This window comes from Anomaloglossus baeobatrachus, chromosome 3 (genome assembly GCF_048569485.1).
Source record: "Anomaloglossus baeobatrachus isolate aAnoBae1 chromosome 3, aAnoBae1.hap1, whole genome shotgun sequence".
In the NCBI taxonomy this organism is placed as follows: domain Eukaryota; kingdom Metazoa; phylum Chordata; class Amphibia; order Anura; family Aromobatidae; genus Anomaloglossus; species Anomaloglossus baeobatrachus.
This window is the reverse complement of record NC_134355.1, coordinates 487,817,742-487,841,458: the sequence shown is the minus strand read 5'-3', so window position 1 is coordinate 487,841,458 and position 23,717 is coordinate 487,817,742. Positions and strand designations below refer to the sequence as shown.

The 23,717-nt window shown below is 45.7% G+C and overlaps 1 protein-coding gene across 1 annotated transcript in view; it reads left to right on the top strand.

The window, feature by feature from the left end:
• Nucleotides 1–21,438, top strand: part of SEC62 (SEC62 preprotein translocation factor) — a 74,178-nt gene extending 52,740 nt beyond the window's left edge. Inside the window, exons 7-8 of the mRNA XM_075340640.1 lie at nt 13,961–14,080; nt 16,819–21,438. Of these exons, the coding sequence (XP_075196755.1) occupies nt 13,961–14,080; nt 16,819–17,291 (593 nt within the window). The 3' untranslated portion in view covers nt 17,292–21,438. The remainder of the gene's footprint in view (nt 1–13,960; nt 14,081–16,818) is intronic.
• Nucleotides 21,439–23,717: the final 2,279 nt, after the last annotated feature.

The following is a 23,717-nucleotide window of genomic DNA, read 5'->3' as shown; positions in this document are numbered from 1 at the left end:
AGTTCGATTAGGGCTGAGAAAATAATCGCTCATGTGCGCTGACACATAGGTTAATATTGGTCCGAGTGGTATGCATTGTTTTATCGCATTCCACTCACTTCGATTTTCTCGCCGTGTGTCTAGGGCCTAAGAAAGAGCGCGTCTGCCAGGAGCATTTTCAGTGTGTAATAATATTTCTATCCACATCTAATAGAACCAGGTTCACCTAATGTATCACTGCTTGTGTGATCATTATATCTATGGCAGAACGGGGTGGGTTTGTCTAAACTTCTGGAAGGTCTTGGCTGTCAATCAATCCTAGGAACAGGAGCAACGACATGAAACTGAATATTGGTGAAACACAAACCTATAAAACCATATATATTTGTAGGAAAAGTGTGGAAAAAAGCAGTTTTACAGTGATTTTCTTTCATTTTGATACTGAAGAGTCCATCAGTATCAGATTATTGAGACTCCAATACTTACACCTCCACTGATCAGCAGTTATTACCTCTGGCAGAGTGCATGGAGTGGAGAATCACAGTTTAGTGGCCACCGCCGGGTACTGCAGATCATCTATTTGGATAGGATTCAATACTGTTCTGCAGTACCCCGCGGAGACCACTGAGCAGCGAAGCTCCACTCTGTTTACGTCCTGCTAATTGGAGCAATGGGGGTCTCTGAGCCACAAATTCTGCTGATCCTTGTCCCCCAATCACGTGGCTTTGTGGTTAATGTGATCAGTTAATGTATGAAGGATATATCAGCGTATCAGCAATGTGTATTTCCCCCCTTTTTGACATGTGTGTACATAATCATGATCAAAAGCTGCAACAGCGGAGGGTGGAAGGGATTAACAGTCACACTGCTGAAGTTTTAGTATTTTTTTTTTTGTGTACAGAACAGAAAAATGTGAAAGTTGTGATTAGCACAGATTGTGAGTCTTGACATCCACCATTCCCCACTGCAGATTGGTTGGGGTCTTAAGCTGGCCATTTCCTTCAGATATATTCATTCATCAGAGAGCCATTCTCCTGCCTCCCCATATAATGGTGCTCTCGGCTCAGTGTTCATGTGTATTTATTGGGAGGAGTGGAGAAAGCTGCTGTCAAATTGATCTGGCAGTGGCTTATTGTCACTGAAAATGCAGGGTTTTGGATGTCAAAATTTCAACTGCCTTAGGGCTCATTCACATGTTTGATTTTTCCACGTACGAGAAAAACAGATTTTTCTGATCAAGGTACCAGGGTCATCCGATTTTTTTTTTTTTTTTTTTTTTTTTTGTTTTCCGTACGTGGATACATTTTCTTAAAAAAAAATTATCCATCTTCTCCATTATTACAGTCCATGAAAGTCAGACTGCACTCAGACGTGATCCGAGTGCGGTCTAATTTTTTGCACTGACCCATAAACTTACTGTCATGTGGGTGCTAGGCTCTCCCTGATCCTGGAGGTACTCTTGATGGTAGGGAGGTCCATGTCTCCACCCTATGCCTTGTCTCCTGTCCGACCCTGTCCTAATCTCCCCGTACCACAAACCCCAGGATGGGCAGGACACCAAGGAACTACCTCTGAAAGACACAAACAAGGGGATAAAACTGAAACACTCACTCTGCAAACAACCAGAGGCGAGACAAATCGACACCGGAGGGAATAAACCAAAATGAGTAAGCGTAATTCACACAAGGGCACACAAACACCGCAGACAAGTCGCTGGTCACCAACAAGAGGACTTCCTCGGACGCCGGGATTTTGTTACTGAAAGCAGGAACTATCTTCGGCAGTCTCTTACTACACACCTCAGCCTTAAATAGGCCGAGACCAGCTGGAGATGGTTAGCAGCCTGGCTCTCAGAAAAGTTGCACGCTGCTCCAGAAAGATTAAAGGGAACCTGTCACCAAATTTGGCAACGTATAAGCTGCAGCCACCACCAATGGGCTCTTATATACAGTATGTTAGACTGCTGTATATAAGAGCCCAGGTCGTGTGTAGAACATAAAAAATCACTTTATAATACTCACCTGAGGGGCGTTGCGGTGCAGACCGGTCGGATGGGTGTCTCCAGTACCAGCACCTCCTCTTTCAGCCATCTTTGTTCTTCTGCAGTCTGGGTGCATGACGCGTCCTACGTCATGCACACAAGCCAGCATTGAGGTCCCGCGCAGGCGCACTACAATACTTTAATCTTCTCTGCTCAGGGCAGATTAAAGTGCGTCTGCACTTTTCCTTTTTTGCACTTGACCAGTGGGAAGAGACCCAGGAGTGGAGGCGGTGACATCTGGTGTAAAGCTACAGAAGCCCATGGTTTCTTCAGCTTCATCCTTACTGGAAGTCCATTTTAACATAACCTTTTGTGGCACATGAATATAAAGAAATCAGAAAAGCTGTGCCTAATAAATGTAGTTGTCCAACACAAAATACATTTTTTTAGGAATTGATGGATATAATGAAGGCATAGTCGCCTTCCACTCCGGAGAGCTCTGCCAGCTTTGGGAAGCAGTGTCTGCGGTGGTCCAGGAACCGCCTATCGGAGCTGTGTTTGGCTGCAGTAGTTGGGCAGCAGACCCATTATCAGATGTGTCTCTGGCGCCCTTTTAGTCACCTGACCGCTGCTGTATAGCGTCAGGACAGCCTCGGGGAGTATACTTCTGTTTATTATTTTAACCCCATTACGACCGCGTTACGTTTTAAAACGGCGGCAGAATCAGGTACTTATTCCTTTCTGCCGTTTTAAAACGGCGGGCAGAAATAAGTGTATAGCGCCCCCCAGCGTCAGAAAATTTCCGGGATCTCAGCTGCCGGGGGTACCTGAGACCCTGGAGATCATGATTCGGGCCGTTTTTTTCGGTCCCCAGTCACGTGATGACCGGTATACACCATATACCGATCATCAAGTTATAGTAAATGACATCGCCGGTAAAAAATGATTTTTCTTCGGCGCTCCATTGGGAGACCCAGACGATTGGGTGTATAGCACTGCCCTCCGGAGGCCACACAAAGCAATTACACTAAAAAGTGTAAGGCCCCTCCCCTTCTGGCTATACACCCCCAGTGGGATCACTGGCTCACCAGTTTTCTGCTTTGTGCGAAGGAGGTCAGACATCCACGCATAGCTCCACTGTTTAGTCAGCAGTAGCTGCTGACTCTATCGGATGGAAGAAAAGAGAGCCCATATAGGGCCCCCAGCATGCTCCCTTCTCACCCCACTTGCGGTTTGTAAGGTTGAGGTACCCATTGCGGGTATGGAGGCTGGAGCCCACATGCTGCTTTCCTTCCCCATCCCCCTGAGGGGCTCTGTGGAAGTGGGATCTTACCGGCCCCCGAACCCTGAGGCCGAGCTCCATCCACAGACCCAGAGACCCTGCTGGAGGAGCTGAGTACAGTCAGGGACAAGGCCCTGCACCGTTCAGGTACTCTGTGTCCCCGCACAGACAGGCCACGCACACTCCAGGCTTGCTGGGTGTGCTAGTGCGCCGGGGGCACTAGCGCTGCGCGCTCGGGTTAGAGTCACTGCAGCTTAGCTGAGTGATTTTTTTGTCTTGGGAACTACCGCGCCGGCCGCTCCGGGAGCGGCGGCGCCGCTGGGACTTGTAGTGCGCCGGGGACTCGCGCTGCCCGCGCTTTTACGGCGGCAGCGCTCATAAATCTAGTCCCCGGCTTTTGCGGCCTAGTTACGGTTCGTTCCCGCCCCCACCCTGTCAATCAGGGAAAGGGAGAGACGCTGTACAATAGGCAGCGCCGAGGGCTGGAGCCTTATTTACATGCTCCAGCCCTCTCACTGGGCACAGTGGGGACGCAAGTTTCCCGCTCTTGGTCTCAACACGCCCAGGGCCCGCCCCTCTCCACAGGACGCCGGCAGCCATTCCTGCATGCAGTCTGGCTGGAGAACGGACACAGGCTCTGGGGGACTCAGACAAGGGACTCTGGCGACCACACTCCCGCGTTTATGCGGGCGGTAAGCTGCACATAAGTGCTGGCCCCACTAGTGCCACAGTGTTATTTGGTGCATTTTTTCTCTGTACCATATATATTTATATTGCACTGTACAGTCGCTTCTTGGCTTATACCCTCATTGCTCTGAGGAGACAACAACATGTCATCCGCAAAACGCAAGGGTGCCAAGGCACAGGCGGTACGCACTGCTTGTGCCGCATGTGGGGCTAATCTACCGGCAGGTTCCAATGACCCCCATTGTGTGCAATGTTCAATCCCTGTGCCACTTCGTCAGCCAGAGTCTATGGTAGTAGTGGCCCAGGCAGAGACGCCTGTGAACCCTGCCCCGGTGACGGGGACAGAATTTGCAGTTTTTGCTGATAAGATGTCTGTGACTATGACAAAAATCCTGGAAACCTTGCAGTCCAGGCCAGTTTCTCAGACCATGGACACTGCTGTGTCTATGCTCCCCGGTCCCCCTCAGTTGGAACTAATCCGTACTTCAAGGGGGTCCCAGGCATCACAGGCTGAAGACTCTGACTCGGATGACAGTCCCAGGCAGCCTAAGCGGGCTCGCTGGGAAAGACCCTCGCCGTCATCACACTGGTCAGGGTCTCAGCGAGACGAGGCTCTGTATGAGGAGACAGAGGTGGGTGATCAGGAATCTACTCCTGACACCGCTCTCAATCTAGATACCCCTGATGGTGACGCTATGGTAAATGACCTTATAGCGGCCATCAATAGACTGTTGGATATTTCTCCCCCAGCCCCTTCTGCAGAGGAGGCAACTGCACAGCAGGAGAAGTTCCAGTTCCGGTATCCTAAGCGTAAATTGAGTACTTTTCTGGACCACTCTGACTTCAGAGAATCAGTCCAGAAACATCATGCTTATCCAGATAAGCGTTTCTCCAAACGTCTTAAGGATACACGTTATCCCTTTCCCCCTGACGTGGTCAAACGCTGGACCCAGTGTCCAAAGGTGGACCCCCCAATCTCCAGGCTTGCGACTAGATCCTTAGTTGTAGTGGAAGATGGGGCTTCACTTAAAGATGCCAATGACAGACAGATGGACCTTTGGTTAAAGTCTGTCTATGAAGCTATCGGCGCGTCGTTTGCTCCAGCATTCGCGGCCGTGTGGGCACTCCAAGCTATTTCAGCTGGCCTGGCACAAGTGGACTCTATCATACGTCCAGCAGTGCCGCGAGTAGCGTCCCTAACCTCGCAAATGTCTGCGTTTGCGACTTACGCTATCAACGCTGTCCTGGACTCTACGAGCCGTACCTCAATGGCGTCTGCCAACTCTGTGGTTTTGCGCAGAGCCTTGTGGTTAAAGGAATGGAAAGCAGATTCTGCTTCCAAGAAATGTTTAACCAGCTTGCCATTATCTGGAGACAGACTGTTTGGTGAGCAATTGGCTGAGATCATTAAACAGTCCAAGGGTAAGGACTCCTCCTTACCCCAGCCCAGATCGAGCAAACCTCAACAGAGGAAGTGGCAGTCGAGTTTTCGGTCCTTTCGAGGCTCCAGCAAGACCCAATTCTCCTCGTCCAAAGGGACTCAGAAGGAGCAAAGGAGCTCAGATTCCTGGCGGGCTCATTCACGCCCCAAGAAAACAACCGGAGGAACCGCTTCCAAGGCGGCTGCCTCATGACTTTCGGCCTCATCCCTCCGCATCCTCGGTCGGTGGCAGGCTCTCCCGCTTTTGCGACATTTGGCTGCCACAGGTCAAAGACCGGTGGGTAGCAGACATTTTGTCTCACGGGTACAGGATAGAATTCAGTTCTCATCCTCCGCCTCGGTTCTTCAGAACCTCCCCACATCCCGACCGAGCAAATGCCCTTCTGCAGGCGGTGTGCTCACTAAGAGCAGAAGGAGTGGTGATCCCTGTTCCTCTGCAGGAACAAGGGCAAGGTTTTTACTCCAATCTCTTCGTGGTTCCAAAAAAGGACGGCTCGTTCCGTCCTGTTCTGGACCTAAAGCTGCTCAACAAGCATGTGAACGCCAGGCGGTTCCGGATGGAATCCCTCCGCTCTGTCATTGCCTCAATGTCTCAAGGAGATTTCCTTGCATCAATAGACATCAAAGATGCTTATCTCCACGTGCCGATTGCTACAGAGCACCAACGTTTCCTACGTTTCGTGATAGGAGACGACCATCTCCAGTTCGTAGCTCTGCCATTTGGTCTGGCGACAGCCCCACGGGTTTTCACCAAGGTCATGGCGGCAGTGGTAGCAGTCTTGCATTCTCAGGGACACTCGGTGATCCCTTACTTGGACGATCTACTTGTCAAAGCACCCTCTCAAGAGGCATGCCAACACAGCCTGAATGTTGCGCTGGAGACTCTCCAGACTTTCGGGTGGATCATCAACTTTTCAAAGTCAAACCTGGCACCGACTCAATCACTAACGTATCTTGGCATGGAGTTTCATACTCTCTCAGCGATAGTGAAGCTTCCGCTGGACAAGCAGCGGTCACTACAGACAGGGGTGCAGTCTCTCCTTCAGGGTCAGTCGCACCCCTTAAGGCGCCTCATGCACTTCCTAGGGAAGATGGTGGCAGCAATGGAGGCAGTCCTGTTCGCGTAGTTTCATCTGCGTCCACTTCAATGGGACATTCTCCGCCAATGGGACGGGAAGACAACTTCCCTAGACAGGAAAGTCTCCCTTTCTCAGACGGCCAAGGATTCTCTGCTATGGTGGCTTCTTCCCACCTCATTATCGCAGGGAAGATCATTCCTGCCCCCATCCTGGGCAGTGGTCACGACAGACGCGAGTCTGTCAGGGTGGGGAGCAGTTTTTCTCCACCACAGGGCTCAAGGGACGTGGACTCAGCAGGAATCCACCCTTCAGATCAATGTTCTGGAGATCAGGGCAGTGTATCTTGCCCTATTAGCCTTCCAGCAGTGGCTGGAAGGAAAACAGATCCGAATTCAGTCGGACAACTCCACAGCGGTGGCATACATCAACCACCAAGGAGGGACACGCAGTCGGCAAGCCTTCCAGGAAGTCAGGCGGATTCTGATGTGGGTAGAGGAAAGAGCATCCACCATATCAGCAGTTCACATCCCGGGCGTAGAAAACTGGGAAGCAGACTTCCTCAGTCGCCAGGGCATGGACGCAGGGGAATGGTCCCTTCACCCGGACGTGTTTCAGGAAATCTGCCGCCGCTGGGGTGTGCCGGACGTCGACCTAATGGCGTCTCGGCACAACAACAAGGTCCCGACCTTCATAGCACGGTCTCGCGATCAAAGAGCTCTGGCGGCAGACGCCTTAGTGCAAGATTGGTCGCAGTTCCGGCTCCCTTTTGTGTTTCCACCTCTGGCACTCTTGCCCAGAGTGTTACGCAAGATCAGATCCGATTGCGGCCGCGTCATACTCGTCGCCCCAGACTGGCCGAGGAGGTCGTGGTACCCGGATCTGTGGCATCTCACGGTCGGCCAACCGTGGGCACTACCAGACCGTCCAGACTTACTGTCCCAAGGGCCGTTTTTCCATCGGAATTCTGCGGCCCTGAACCTGACTGTGTGGCCATTGAGTCCTGGATCCTAGCGTCTTCAGGATTATCCCAAGGGGTCGTGGCCACCATGAGACAGGCTAGGAAGTCCACTTCTGCTAAGATCTACCACAGAACGTGGAAGATTTTCTTATCCTGGTGCTCTGCACAAGGAGTATCTCCCTGGCCATTCGCGTTACCTGTCTTTCTTTCCTTCCTGCAATCTGGGTTGGAAAAGGGCTTGTCGCTCGGCTCCCTTAAAGGGCAAGTCTCGGCACTATCCGTGTTTTTTCAGAAGCGTCTAGCACGACTTTCTCAGGTGCGCACGTTCCTGCAGGGGGTTTGTCATATCGTACCTCCGTACAGGCGGCCGTTAGATCCGTGGGATCTAAACAAGGTCCTTGTTGCTCTCCAGAAGCCGCCCTTCAAGCCTCTGAGGGATGTGTCACTTTCTCGACTCTCACAGAAAGTGGCCTTTCTGGTAGCGGTCACGTCTCTTCGGAGAGTGTCCGAACTAGCAGCGCTGTCATCCAAGGCTCCTTTCCTGGTGTTCCACCAGGACAAGGTAGTGCTGCGCCCCATTCAGGAGTTTCTCCCTAAGGTGGTATCCTCTTTTCATCTTAATCAGGATATCTCCTTGCCTTCCTTTTATCCGCATGCAGTTCATCGGTATGAAAAGGATTTACATTTGTTGGATCTGGTGAGAGCACTCAGAATCTACATTTCCCGCACGGCGCCCCTGCGCCGCTCGGATGCACTCTTTGTCCTTGTCGCTGGTAAGCGCAAAGGGTCGCAGGCTTCCAAAGCCACCCTGGCTCGATGGATCAAAGAACCAATTCTTGAAGCCTACCGTTCTGCTGGGCTTCCGGTTCCATCAGGGCTGAAGGCCCATTCTACCAGAGCCGTGGGTGCGTCCTGGGCATTACGACACCAGGCTACGGCTCAACAGGTGTGCCAGGCAGCCACCTGGTCGAGTCTGCACACTTTCACCAAACATTATCAGGTGCATACCTATGCTTCGGCGGACGCCAGCCTAGGTAGAAGAGTCCTGCAGGCGGCAGTTGCCTCCCCGTAGGGGAGGGCTGTCTTTGCAGCTCTAACATGAGGTATTTCTTTACCCACCCAGGGACAGCTTTTGGACGTCCCAATCGTCTGGGTCTCCCAATGGAGCGCCGAAGAAGAAGGGAATTTTGTTACTTACCGTAAATTCCTTTTCTTCTAGCTCCTATTGGGAGACCCAGCACCCGCCCTGTTGTCCTTCGGGATTTTTGGTTGTTTTTCGGGTACACATGTTGTTCATGTTGAATGGTTTTCAGTTCTCCGACGTATCTTCGGAGTGAATTTGTTTAAACCAGTTATTGGCTTTCCTCCTTCTTGCTTTTGCACTAAAACTGGTGAGCCAGTGATCCCACTGGGGGTGTATAGCCAGAAGGGGAGGGGCCTTACACTTTTTAGTGTAATTGCTTTGTGTGGCCTCCGGAGGGCAGTGCTATACACCCAATCGTCTGGGTCTCCCAATAGGAGCTAGAAGAAAAGGAATTTACGGTAAGTAACAAAATTCCCTTCATCTCCCATCTGGCATGATCAAACATGTCAGATGGGAGATAAATCTCTTTCCCGGTCTTCTCCGGTCCCCCGGTGTCGCCAAAATGCACCCCCCGACCCCCTCCCGAAAATCCAAGATGGCCGCGCGCACCGGCGAGCACAGCAGCGTGCCGCCCGCAATCACCCTTTTCCTTTGGTTTCTGTCGTATGTGCCATAACACATGCGACAAAAACCTGCTCCCCAGGCCCTGCCAGGTCACCCCCTACCCCCCCCCCCCCCCCCCGGTGTTCCCCGGTGTCCCGCGTACCTTTTCCAGCCTTCATCCACCGCGATCCCCCCTCCTTCACAGCAGACGCCGGTCAGTGCGGTCACATGTGCAGAGCGCGGCTGTCGGCTCAGCTTCCTGTTTGCCTTCAGAGAAGCTGGCTGCTGCTCGTACTCTGCAGCTCTGACCCGGGGAGAGTGGGTGCAGATTCTTTGCACCCACTCTCCTCAAATGGAGGGTCTGCACTCCTAGAAAATTGGGGATACGTTCCCTGAACGTGCCCCCCCATATTCTAGAAGGTCTAGAATCGCCACGGGACATCCAAATGGATTACAGCGGACGGATTTTTTTTTTATTTTCTATAAATTGGTGAATGAGGGAAAGTTTTGGGGAGTGTTTTTTTCAAATTTTTTTTGTCAATTTTTTTTTTTTTTTATTACTGTCAATTAGTTATGTCTGGTATCTGATAGACGCCGTGACATCACTAATTGCTGGCCTTGATGCCCGGTGACATTACACATCTGGTATCAACCCCATTTATTACCCCGTTTGCCACCGCACCAGGGCAACGGGATGAGTTGGGGCAAAGTGCCAGGATTGGCGCATCTAATGGATGCGCTACTTCTGGGGCGGCTGCGGCCTGCTATTTTTAGGCTGGGAAGAGTCCAATAACCATGGCTCTTCCCACCCTGAGAATACCAGATCCCAGCTGTCAGCTTCACCTTGGCTGGTGATCTAATTTGGGGGGACCCCACGTTTTTTGTTTTTTTTTAATTATTTATAAATAGTTAAAAAAAAAAACAGCTTGGGGAGCCCTCCAAATTGATCACCAGCCAAGGTGAAGCTGTCAGCTGTGGTTTGCAGGCTACAGCTGTCTGCTTTACCCTAGCTGGCTATCAAAAATAGGGGGGACCCCACGTCATTTATTTTCATTTTTTTTTTTTGGGCTAAATACAAGGCTAGGCACCCTTTAGTGCCACATGAAAGGCACTAAAGGGCACCAGCTTAGAATATGCAGGGGGGTGGGACGTTATATATGTTTGACATCTATCCATTCATCCATTGTAGCATTTTAGGCTGTGTGCCCACAATCAGGGTTTGCAGCGTTTTGGGCGCAGAGTGTTTTCCCTGCGTCCATAACGCTGCGTTGTGCAGTAGAGGCACAGTGGAAGGATTTTTAGAAATTTCGTGCCCACTGTGCTTCTCTTCTCCGCAGAATAAACTGACCTGTGGTGCAGCTTCCCGAGCCTCAGCATGTCAATTTATGCTGCGGAGACAAGAGTGTTCTCTGCAGGTAGCATAGAGCTCCACAGCAGCCTGAACCCAAATCGTGGTCATGGGCAGCTGCGTTCTCCCGTGGACAACACTCACATCTCTGCAGGAAGGCTGACAATATGTACTAGACGCCGTGTCTCTGGATCATGGTCACATAGCCTAACAGTGAGAAATTTGTTGCTACAGCAACATTTTTGTGAAGTACCTGTGGATTCAAAATGCTCACTATACTCCTGAATAAAATCCTTGAGGGGTCCAGTGTCCAAAATGGGGTCACTTGTGGGGGTTTCTGATGTATAGGTACCCAAGGGGCCCTGCTAATGTGACATGGTGCGCACAATTTATTTCAACTTTTCCAAAATTCAAATGGTGCTCCTTCCATTCCAAGCCCTCCCATTTATCCAAACAGAGGTTTTTGGCCACATATGGAGTATCCCTTTGGTCACAGGAAATTAGATAACAACCTGTGGGGTCCACGTTTTGTTGTTGCCTCTTGAAAAAGTGAGATGTGATGCTAAATCAACATTTTTGTGAAAAAAATGAAAATTTCAATATGGCAACCTAAGCTTATCAAATTCTGTGAAGTATTCGTGGATTTAAAATGCTCAATATACACCTAGATAAAAGCCTTGAGGTTTCTTGTTTCCAGAATGGGTTCACTTGTGGGAGACCTCCACTGTTTAGGCACCTTAGGGGCTTTCCAAATGCAACATAACGTCCGCTATTTATTCCAGCCAATTGTTCAGTCAAATGGCACTTTTTCCCTTCCGAGACCTACTGTGCACCCAAACTGTTGATTTCCACCACACATAAGGTATCAGCATACTCAGGAGAAATTGCACAATAAATTTTATGCTGATTTTTTCCGTGTACTCTTGGGTCTATTTTCCAGAATGGGGTCACTTGTGGGGGACCTCCACTGTTTAGGCACCTCAGGGGCTCTCCTAATGCAACATGGCGTCCGCTATGGATTCCAGCCAATTTTGCAAACAGTTGATTTCCACCACATACAAGATATCACCAAACTCAGGAGACATTGCGCAATAAATTTCATGGTGATTTTTTTCCTGTTACCCTTGTGAAAAAAAAGCTACCTGGTTGAAGTAACAATTTTGTGGTAATTTTATTTTTTTATTTTCATGGCTCAATGTTATAAACTTCTGTGAAGCACCTGGGGCTTCAGGGTACTCACCAAAAATCTAGATAAATTCCTTGAGGGGCCTAGTTTCCAATATGGGGTCACTTGTGGGTTTTTTTGCTGTTTGCGTACCTTAGGGGTCCTCCAAATGCGACATGGTGCCCGCAATCTTTTTCAGCCAAATTTCCTTTCCAAAATTGAAATATTGCTCCTTCTGTTTCAAGCCCTCCCATTTCTCCAAGCAAAGGTTTCAGTCCACAAGTGATGTATTACCGCGCTCATAAAAAAGTGGGTAACAAACATTGGGGTCAAATTTTTGGAATTATCTCTTGAAAAAGTGAAAAAAATTGATGCTAAAGCAACATTTTTGAGAAAAAAATGAAAATTTTCAATGTGATAATGTAACGTTATCAAAATCTGTGAAGTACCTGTGGGTACAAAATGCTCACTATACCCCTAGATAGAAGCCTTGAGAGGTCTAGTTTCCAAAATGGCGTCACTTGTGAGGAGTTTCTGCTGTTTAGGTAACTTAGCGGACCTGTAAATGCAACATGGTGCCCGCAATCTATTTCAGCCAAATTTGCTTTCCAAAATTCAAATATTGCTCCTTCTGTTCCGAGCCCTCCCATTTTTCCAAACAAAGGTTTCTGACCACATGTGGGGTATTGGCGCATTCATAAGAAAGTGGGTAACAAGTTTTGGGGTTCATTTTGTTGTGTTATTTCTTTTAAAAGTGAATAAATGTGGGGTAGAGCAACATTTTAGGTAATTTTATTTTTTGCTTTTTTTCATTCCACTTTGCTTTAGTTCCTGTGAAGCACCTGAAGGGTTAATAAACTTCTTGGATGTGGTTTTGAGCAGTGTGAGGGGTGCAGTTTTTAGAATGGTGTCACTTTTGGGTATTTTCTGTCACCTGGGCCTCTCAAAGTCACTTCAAATGTGATGTGGTTCCTAAAAAAATGGTTTTGTGAATTTTGTTGAAAAAATGGGAAATTGCTGATGAACTTTGACCCCTTCTAACTTCCTAACCCCAAAAAATGTTGTTTCAGAAATTGCGCTAATGTAAAGTAGACAAGTGGGAAATGTTATTTATTAACTATTTTGTGTGACATAACTCTCTGGGTTAAGGGCATAAAAATTAAAAGTTTGAAAATTGCAAAATTTACAATTTTCATCAAATTTCCGATTTTTTTCACAAATAAAAGCAAAAAACATCGTTCTAAATTTATAACTATCATGAAGTACAATATGTCACGAAAAAACAATGTCAGAATCACCGGGATCCGTTGAAGCGTTCCAGAGTTATAACCTCATAAAGGGACACTGGTCAGAATTGCAAAAAATGGCCTGGGCATTAAGTACAAAACTGGCTTCGTCCTTAAGGGGTTAAAACCATCAATGTCTAAAAAATAAGGGTCTGCCAGGCCATCCCTTTAAATTAAATTAGGAATTGCAATTCACCGCCTACAGTAACGGCTACACTAAAGTCAGCAGGATAACTCTACCTACAATCTGATGTCGCTTATATTTATATAAGCAACAAGTACTGTATATAAATTGTACATTTACATCTCAGCAATGGCTTTGGAGGATTATCAATCAGATATACACAGTATCTGCTGGAGAATTGCTCACCAATGTCTGCTAGGTAGGGCCATAGTAAAACACTGGCTTTTTCGACATTTTGTTCTAATGTGACTGCCATCACTCCTGTTTCATAACATCCGTGGTTTCGGTGCAGGAAAAATATAGGCCTCATTATCACGACCCAGGCAACTATAAAGTTATAAACTAAAGATTAAAGAGGTTATCCACTACTTTAATATTGATTGCCTATCCTTATGATAGGTTACCAATGTCTGATCGTTCTGCACCCCCCAGCATTCAGCTGTTCTCGGGGCCAGTGGCAGCAGGTGTTGGCCAGAAATGCTCAGTTACTATGCTGCCCCACCTTCTGTTTGCAGCCTAAATCAATTGGATGCGGATGTGCAGTACACAGCCGCAGCCACTATCAGTGGGTGGGGCAGCTCCAGAACTCAGCATTTCCGGCGGCCTGTTGTGACCAACACAGAGATTACCTGGTCGGCAAGGGTGCCGGGCGTCAGACCCTGCCAATCAGACATTGATGACCTGAGAACAGTAGCTGATTATACACACTCAGTTGTTTTATGCTGTATTTGCATTAATCTCTATAGGCAGTTGCTGGTTGGCTCGGTGTCCTGACCGGTGCTGTGCTTGGGGTGATGTACCCTTGGTACTAGTGGCTGCTACTTATTGCATCTGTTTTGATTTAAGCAGACTTGTGTGTAACCTGCACCTCCCCTTTTTGCAGTAATCGCTGTGATCGCTGCCACCCTCTTCCCTCTATGGCCAGCAGAAATGCGTGTTGGAGTTTATTATCTCAGCGTGGGAGCCGGTTGCTTTGTGGCCAGTATTCTACTTCTTGCTGTTGGTAAGTCAAACTGAATAATCTGTATTACCATAGTACTGCAATATCACAGGCGACCACTGGATGCCCTCAGTGTACTCTCTGGTCACAGTAGTTGGAGCCAAGTCCTCTCTCGCCACCATGACCATATGTGAATACACCCAAAAAACACATTTTATAACATCCAGTAAATCATCTACTCGGAATCAATCACAAGTAAAAGAAAAACAAAAAACTATAGTTATCTCCTTCATCTGATATCTAAAGCCGCACCATTAAGATTAAATGTTTTACTGTGTCAAAGAATACATATGACGTGTCTTAGAAGCGTGTCACATGTTTGTGGGGTTCTGGGTGACAAGACTTCCACAGATTGCTAAAATGAAGAAGTAGAAATGTCAAGCTGAGCTCTGCTCCCCTCTACAATTAGTGCTGGGCTCAATACACAGTCCGTGGAGTCCATGTTTAGGAGAGCAGCCTGCATCTAAGCACGTCTGCTCCTTCATTTTACTGCTTGTTGGGGGTTCTTGGCACTTGGACTCCCACTAATCAAAACATCTGATTATAAAAGAACCAAAAAAGGCCCACATTCCATTAGTATTAATGTACAGATGCACAATAGGCTACAAACAGAAACACTATAGGCCAGCACACTGCGATTAATGACTACATGAACTCCATGTAAAAACCCTCCGACCACAACAAGGTGCACTTAAATATGGATGGTCCCTCACTATTGTTCTGCATCTCCATGTGCCAGGCCAAGCCTCATCTGAAAGAAAACCAGGCGTAGCTCCTAACTAAAACCTTGATGACACAGATGGGTGGATGAGGCTGCTGGGTCCACACTCCCATTCTGTACTACAAAATAAGGCCGGCACACTTAGTATTAAATTAATGGACAGGTGCATAAATACAGTATGTAGCCAATATACAAATCTATAGATACTACTATACATCAGCACACTGTGGCTAATGAACTCATGTGCAAAGTGTAGTGCAGTAATAGAAATGAAGAATAAATTCCAGCTTCTAAAATTCCAAAAGATTATTCAAAATATGGCTATTAAAATTATGATTAAAGCAACACGTTTCAAACGCTGCAATGCTCAAAAAGCTTGAATAAGGACACATTGCAGTGTTTGAAACGCGTTAATATCCATTTTTTGAATAAACTATTGGAGTTTTAGAAGCTGGAATTTTTTATTTATTTCTGGATATCCACGTTTGGTTCAACGGACATTCCTAGCTTCAGTTGAGTCGGTGGGGGATCTGGATTTTCCCTTTTCCCATTCTTGTAGTGCAGTTATAGGTTAAGGGCTCGTTCAGACTAGTGTAATATGGATGTGCTGTCCGAGTAAAATTTGGACAGCACAGTGACCGATGTAATTCGATAAGCCTGTTCAGATGACAGTTGAAGCAGGCACTGTTCTTTTCCGTATCTCGCCTATACAAGTCTAAAAAAAAAAATGTGATCCTTTCTTTGTGTTCATAAATCACCTGAGAAAATCTCAGAAAATGACAGTTACAAACTGTCAGAATGAGCTTACTGAGGGACTCTTAGTTCACTTATTCAGCAGTAGCCAAAGAGCAGGAAAACCAACAGCCGGAAAATTTTATAACAACTGCAGAATATTTAGCACAGATTACTTACATTTAAGGAAGAGAAAAATTAAATAAAACTTGCACCGGAAGGTGGTCATGTCTTTTAACCCCTTAATGACTGTGGGCATGTGCGGAATCACTATCCACCTGTGCCTTTTAACCCCTTAAATGGCACTGTCAAGATATGACAGCACCATATTAATAGCGGTAGATCCATACTCACCGTCGGATACTGGAAGTCTTGTGATGTGATCATGTGGATCTGGTGGTTGTCATGGTAGCACAGGGTCATGTGATGACGTTTAAATAAAGTTTTAAAAAAACATAACTTCAAATCACCCCCCTATTTCGCCCCATTGAAAATTGAAGGGTTAAAAAAATGAAAAAATATACACATATTTGGTATAGCCAAGTTCAGAAATGCCCAATCTATCAAAATATAAAAATCAATTAATCTGATTGGATTTTTTTTGCCGCTACGCCGTTGACCAAACGCCAAAATTATGGTTTTTGGTCGCCACAAATTTTGCGCTAAATGCAATAACAGTTGATCAAAACGTAGCATCTGCGCAAAACTGGTACCATTAAAAAGTCAGCTCAAGACGCAAAAAATAAGCCACTACTGGACAAAGAGCCTGAAAAATGAGTTTGCTACTTTTTTGGGACAAACTTCTGATTTTTTTTTTTTTTTTTACCCCTTCGATAAAAGTAAACCTATACATGTTTGGTGTCTACGAACTCATACCGACAACAGGCATCACGATGACACATCAGTTTTACCACATAGAAAACACAGTGAATAAAATATCTCAAAAACAATGTGGAATCGCACTTTTTTTTTGCAATTTTTCCGCATTTGGAATTTTATTGCTGTTTTCCAGTACACTATGTGGTAAAACTCACGGTTTCATTTAAAAGTACAGCTCGTTCTGCAGAAATAGAGCCCTCACATGACCATATTGACTAAAAAATAAAAAAGGTTACGTCTGTCGGAAGAAAAATGGCGGGAAAAAAAAAACTGAAAGTGCAAAATCGGCCGGTCATGAAGGGATTAAGCTATGTTGTTGCACTTTGAAACAAGATATTACTCCGCTTGCATGCTTTGTATCTGGATATAATATGCACATATATTCAACCTGTTAATGTTTCACTTTTAGCTCGATGCATTTTATTCCTCATCATTTGGCTCTTGACTGGAGGAAGACACCACTTCTGGTTCCTGCCCAACCTGACTGCTGACGTTGGCTTCATCGACTCTTTCCGACCACTATACACCCACGAGTACAAGGGACCAAAGGCTGAACAGAAGAAAGACGACAAACAAGAGTCCAAAAAGCCGGTAAAATCTGATAGCGAAGATAAATCTGACAGCGAGAAGAAGGAGGCAGAGGAGAGTAAGGTCGCTGAGGCAGCAGAGGGATCGGGCACAGAAGGCTCCGGTCCAGAAAGGCAGTCGGACACAGACAGTGACAGGCGAGAGGACGAAGGCTCCCAGCACAGTAGCGGTAATGGCAATGATTTTGAAATGATCACGAAAGAGGAACTTGAGCAGCAAACAGATGAAGGCGACTGCGAGGAAGAAGAGCAGGAAGCAGCGCCAGAGACAGAGCACCCGTGTGAAAAATCCTAATGCAGTGGCTGGGCTGCAGGACTGATTTATGTGCATACAAAAGGATTTTTCTGTGGAGTGATCACCAAAACATTCACACATCTCTTCTGTCAGATATGCAGGATGGATAGGGATCATCAAATTCACTGCACCTATAGAGTTCCAGCTTCATGTATAATGCAAAAGTTCTTTTTGAATTTCCTTTACCAGTAAAAAGACCAAAATGCGAGGGTCTTCAGCTCCTGCCTGCTCTTAGTGCACTTTCATATATGAGCCACTGGGTTAGATGATGCTTTTTTTGGCCTCTGCATGCCGCTCTAATAACGTATAGTGGTCGGTCTAGTGCATGCAATGCAATACGGTCTATTCATTTCAGGAAGTGTTAGGAAAAAAAACCTCAGCAGCGCTCTATTGTAGCAAAGTATTTAATGATTAATATATTTTTTAAGAGGTACTCTTTTATATATGCTCGATCAGGTCATCGTTTCCTCAATGCCTGGCATTAAAGTGCTATTCAACCATTGCCAACTGGAGAGCTTTTTTTTTTTTCTTTCTTTGAATTTGATGATCCCTATTTATATATTCATAATCCGTCTGTCCCGTCGTGTACATTAAAGTTTAGATTTTTTTAATACAACCTGTAACTATTGTTGACAACCCCTCTTATGTAACAGTTGAGCTCGCCATCTTTGCATTTGTTTTAAAGCGCAAAAAAAAGTACTGTCCCTTTCCTCTTTGGTTCCACTTCATATAGTAGTAATATAAATCCATAATGCGGGTGACTATACACCAGAACTGTCCAACAGAATGGCTGATTCATTCACATGAGTGATGCAGGTGGTCAAGTCTGGGGTTCATCTATAGTATTACACATTGGCAAACATCAGAATCTCCAGACATTTCAGGTCCAGTTCACCCTTCTGAAGTCTCAAGACTGACCGTAATGAAGGACACTTGTCTAAAAAATAAAGAAATAGTCATAAAAAAAATTGGAAAAGTAATTATTTTAAAGTTTGAGGCACTTGTTATCATTTTTTTTTTTTTTTTTTTACAACTACTAGAAAAATTGCATTGAATTCTTAAGAATCAAATATAAGGAAAATATTTTTTTATGATGCATTCCTTTTAAAGGAGTTGTCTCAAGTTCTTAAACTAGTAAAATTTCAAAATACTTGTAAAAAAATCAAAATTGCAGCAGAACAGAGTGCAGAGAAGGGACGATGGTGAATCATACCATCCCCTAATTCTTACTGCTGTGTTAAGTATCAATTTGTGTTAGGAATTTGTTTGTTTTTTTTAGATTGGTTCTCACTGATATCATGTCTGGTCTGCTGATCATGCAGAGTGGATTTAGGGTTCCTCTAAAACTTTCGTCAGGGATCTGTTTTTGGTAAGGGCATACAGTATCACAGCTTGCTATGCTGATCTTGAAGTGGGAACAGGGTTTTAAGATGGCTAAATACATGTAAAAGCTATCAGCTGACTTTAAAAGAAAAGGATTATACAAATGGGCCCAAGCTGGTGATAGCACAAAAGCCAACACATACTTTGCTCCTGGACCAACACCGCTTTTCTGTACCGTACTGTGTTCTACGCTGGTCCTCCTGCTTCCTCTTACAGCAGTCGTATTTTCTGAGCTATAAGAGGAAGCCCAGAGACCTGCAGGTGACACAGTTTAGGTTAAAGGGGTTATCCATTACTTGGACAACCCCAGCACATTCCCCTTGTTCGCCTCAGAAAAATAAATAAACCTATACTCCCCTTCGGTGCGGTCACTGTTCCAGCAATGTCTGAAGTCGCATTCCCGGGGCCCATGTGACATTGTTATGACAAGCGGGCCCCACGACCAATCAGCGCCGACTTCCTTCTCCCTGCCTTTGGACATTTGAGCAGGAAGGCAGCGCAGCGCTGACATCCTGCTCAAATGTCCGAAGGCGGGAGACCGACGCCGTGCACTGATTGTTTGCGGGGCCTGCGTATCATAACAATGTCACATGGGCCGCGGGACCGCGACTTCAGACATCGCTGGAGCGCCTGTCGCATCGGAGGTGCATATAGGCTTACTTATTTAAACGGGGTGAACAAGGGGAATGAGTAGGCGTTGTCCAATTAGTGGACATCCCCTTTTAAGGAAAAGCAGCACTGGTATTGTGTTGGTTCAAACTGTTCCGCAGGACCCTTTGACATCAAGAATCTGACTGCTGGATAGGAGCCCTGAGGACTGCCTCCTGGCTCCTCTTGATTAGCCATCCTAAACCATTATTGTTGTGAGTTGATAAACAAGTGATGTTACGCCGACTAATCAAGAGAAAATGGTGTGTGCCGTCAGATAAGAGGCGGTTCTTGGAGATCTCATCCAGTGGCTACTTGTTACTGATGTGGCCAATGGACAGTTCCCTGCGAAGCGATGCGCATCAACTCTAGAGTGTTGTCTGATTTTTGCTTTTAATGGTTATCACCAAAAGGGTCACATTTGCACATTAATAAAATATACTGTAGTTGACCCCCATTTATAGGTATAATCACGTTTAAACCTAACAGCCCACTTCTTAACATTACATGTGCATCACTTTTTTTTTGTTTAAGGCAGATAAAGTAGATGATATAATGAAAACAGTATAATACCAATTCATCGATCTAATCACAAAATGATTTTCGATATTGGAGCCTTCACAGTTGGACAGCTTTGGTATATATTATAGATGCCCAGGTTGTCTGTTAATTCTCACGCCATCCTTACTTGACCAAACGTAATTCAGTACTTTTTCTGCCAGCTGGTTAATGTTTTCTTGCACCTTTAATGTGATTGGGGTGCACTTGCTGTTTTACACAAGGTAATTTAATTTTTTTAGAAGAATATTTTTCCGCACCTTTTTGTTTTCTTTTCTTGCTTTTTTATGTCAATCACTTAAGCAGATAATGCTTTCCCTTGGTCCAGTTTGTACTGTGCTATATCCCCTCCTAATATAAATGCCTATAATTTAGTGTATGTAGCTCTTATTTGTGTAGGCGAATGTCACCCAGCAGCACAGGCGGGGGAGAAGGATCACATGGGGGATGCAGGGCTTCCTTTTGAAACGTTAACTGTAGACTATAACAAGAAGTGAGAATTGTTCTGATGTATATGTAGAAGTCTGCGCACCTATCGAGGCACCGTTCTGAAATGTATAGTCCTGTAAAAGCAAAAAATAACTGCAGTGCAAACATTCAAGTTGGTTGTAATTCAATAAACTGTAATATTGGTGGTTGTTGCAAATGTTTGTTAACATATTGAGGAATTTAGCGGCTCCTCCTTACTTATCTGCTATGTTTAAGACCTTGAATTGTTCCATGTATCCCCTCCTTCAGCTCGGACTTGGTGCTGCTTTATGACAGTCAGTTTATTTTTTTATTATAAGGACTGGATATCAAAGAAAGTAGACTCCATTGACACTGGTTATATTTTAGGCCTTGAAATTATATTGGTAATGTTCTTGTATTACTGTATCTGCCTACCAGATACGGTACAACCCAGTGTTTGACTTAGGAAGACGCATACCTGGTTTCCATCATGTCATTGGCCATCATATATGCAGGCTGAACCTGCTTTACTAGAAATAGTTTTTTTAATTATACCTTTATTGCCTTAAACTCTATAATTACAGGCTCACAATATGTCGGTGATACTTCCACAGTAAACTGTTTTTTCTGCCATAATAATGTACGGCTATGCTAGCAAAAGTATCCCTTGCTGGCGGATGTGGCCATTTTTTGGGGCTATACAAATGTGTTAAAACAGCCCATGAAGTTGTCCTTAATGTCCAATTGATAAGTCCAAATGACTGTTCTGTTGTGTGGTCCTAATGGATCCACTTTAATGTTAGTCCACTCTCTGCTAACTTTTTGTATGTGGTGTATTCTGTACACACAGATGTAAACCTTTCCAAACTGTCTAACTCATTTGTACAAACAGTATTCAGTGGTTTTAAGATTTCTAAGGAATACGGATAGATCACAAGCTTCAGGCCCAATCAGGATTGCAGGAAGAAAGAGAAATAAAACATTCTGCCTGGATCCTGCGAGAGGTTTGTGACGAGATAGATGTTTCACAGCATAGGTTTGTGCCAACATTCCATGTATGTAAGTATAAGTCCAACTATGCTTATTAAAAGTAACGGTGACAAAATCATCCATGTATCTGTATTATTCATACTTATGTGTGAAACAGAATGTTCATGAAAAGCTTGGGACTGTTACCACCCAGAATTAGTGAGTGCCATTGCAGAGACCACAGGTATTGAGATATAGGGAGCAGAAGTGATATTCAAATCAGCTGTATGGTATATAGCATACAAAGATCGCGGCTATAAATGTGCCCATACTGCATCATACAATTTCTGCAGGATTGGCCAACAAGCACCTTTCACCAAATTTTTCATGTTGAACTGGACACAGGATGTACTATTGGGTACAGAGCAGGATAAAATGTTTTTTTTTTTTGTTGTTTTTTATTACGGAGATATTGGTGTGGTGATCCTGAGGCTCTGGTTGCCACAGGGTACTGCAACTGAGTTAAGGAGCAGTATCTATCTGGGATAAGTGACAGGTAGTTTGCCGATGCTCAATGGACACGTTACAAATGCAGTTAGGTGCGTTCCCCACAGCGAGGAGTGGACTGGCGTGGGCAGGGAGAGTTAGCCATCCAATAGTATGGGACTTCCTAGTCACCGGGACAACCACTGGGGGGCGGGTGCCGCATGGGGTATAAGAGGAGGTAGCCATGACACATAGAGAGCTTTCTGGAGGGACCTTCCATGAGACCAGACTGGGTGCAGTAGGGCACCAGTGCTGGTAGGACGACACACAGTTTATCTTTCCGTCGTGGAACCTGGGGCTTGTGAGCTGGAGCTCAGCCCAGGTTCCTTCTGCCAGTCTCTGGATAGCGAGGACAAACAGGACATTTACACTGACACCGGTAACCACCTGGAACTTGCACCGGATAACCAGTGACTTACCAGCAGTGAATCAGTACGCTCTCGGGCAATCTCCTAACCAGTGAGTAAAACACCTGAACCACAGCCCTTGTCTCATTTCCATTATTTACCGGCGAGGCCGTCTCACGCTCCGGCGCCCACGGCCCACTACCAGCCAGCCGGCCACCCTCCCGAGGCAACCACTCCGCCTGTGGGGAGTGACTCCATCTTGGCTGCAATCAACATTGACCCCCGGTGAGAAGAACCCTGCAGCGGCGGCCCCCTACCTGGCCGCACACCACAGGTAGCGTCATGACGAAAACTTTATTTATCTCCCTGTACTTAACACCCTTCAAGCGACTCCCAGGGTCGGAACTGGGCAACGGCCACCCAATGAACTGTCCCAGTACATATACTGCCCGGGAGAAAGTACCCCATAGCCCTGGGGTGTGTCATTGGCATTCCAAAGTATTTGGCACTTAACTAGGTGTTATCAGACAGCAACTCTCACATGGAGAAGTGAACACTAATAACACCTAGTTGGACTTAACAATTAACTCATTAGGTACCAAACACTGATTGCTAATACAGCGTTCTAGAATGCTGTATATAAGTCCCCAAGCCAATCTGTAAAAACTTAAAACAGACCTTTTATTATACTCACATGCATGGCGGTTTGATCAAATGGGCGTCACTGATCTTGATCCGGCGTCTCCTCTTCTTGCAATTAAAGCCCTAGCCACCAAGATCATTGCTGTGTGTACACTAATGAGCAAAAGGATAGTAATGTTTTGAACGTTTCACTTTCAGGCTCCTTATTTCACCATCCACTACAGCTTCTAACCTGAGGTTTCATTCATTTTATAGACCATCATCTTGGCTATATCATAGGATGATTTTCTCAGTACACATAACATTGTTGTTTCTAAATCATTTGTGCCGAAATGTATAATTGGTGGGGGAAGGTTGAACTAGTTAGACCTAGGACTTTTTTCAACCTATGTAACTTTTTAGCATATGATTAGTTATGCAGATTCTTGTCATTGTTACTGTTTTGCTCTTGGTGGTGGAAACATCTTTTTGTTCCTGTATACTACAAATTACAACCTGCTCACACATTCCATAATAACTCAGTGTGTTATTAAGATGATTCCCAAGTGAAAGGTCACTGGTTCAAATTGATAAGCAGCCATGAAGATTTCCCAAGAAAAGAGAAACCGCATAATACATCTCACTGAAACCGGTCTCTTGCCCAAGAAAATTGGCAAACTGCATTACATGAGTGCCCTGACAGTTTGAAGAATATAAAAATTTAAGTCCGTCCATTGAAAAGTCAATAGATGGATGTCCAGATAAAATATCTGGATCAGTAAGTCAGCTCATCACAAAGTCTATCAGTTCTGGCGTGATAAACACAGTAGCAGAGGTGGCGCATATGTTTTGTAATAATGAGGTCACAGAGGACCATGCAAGCACCGTGTGAGGAATGTTACAC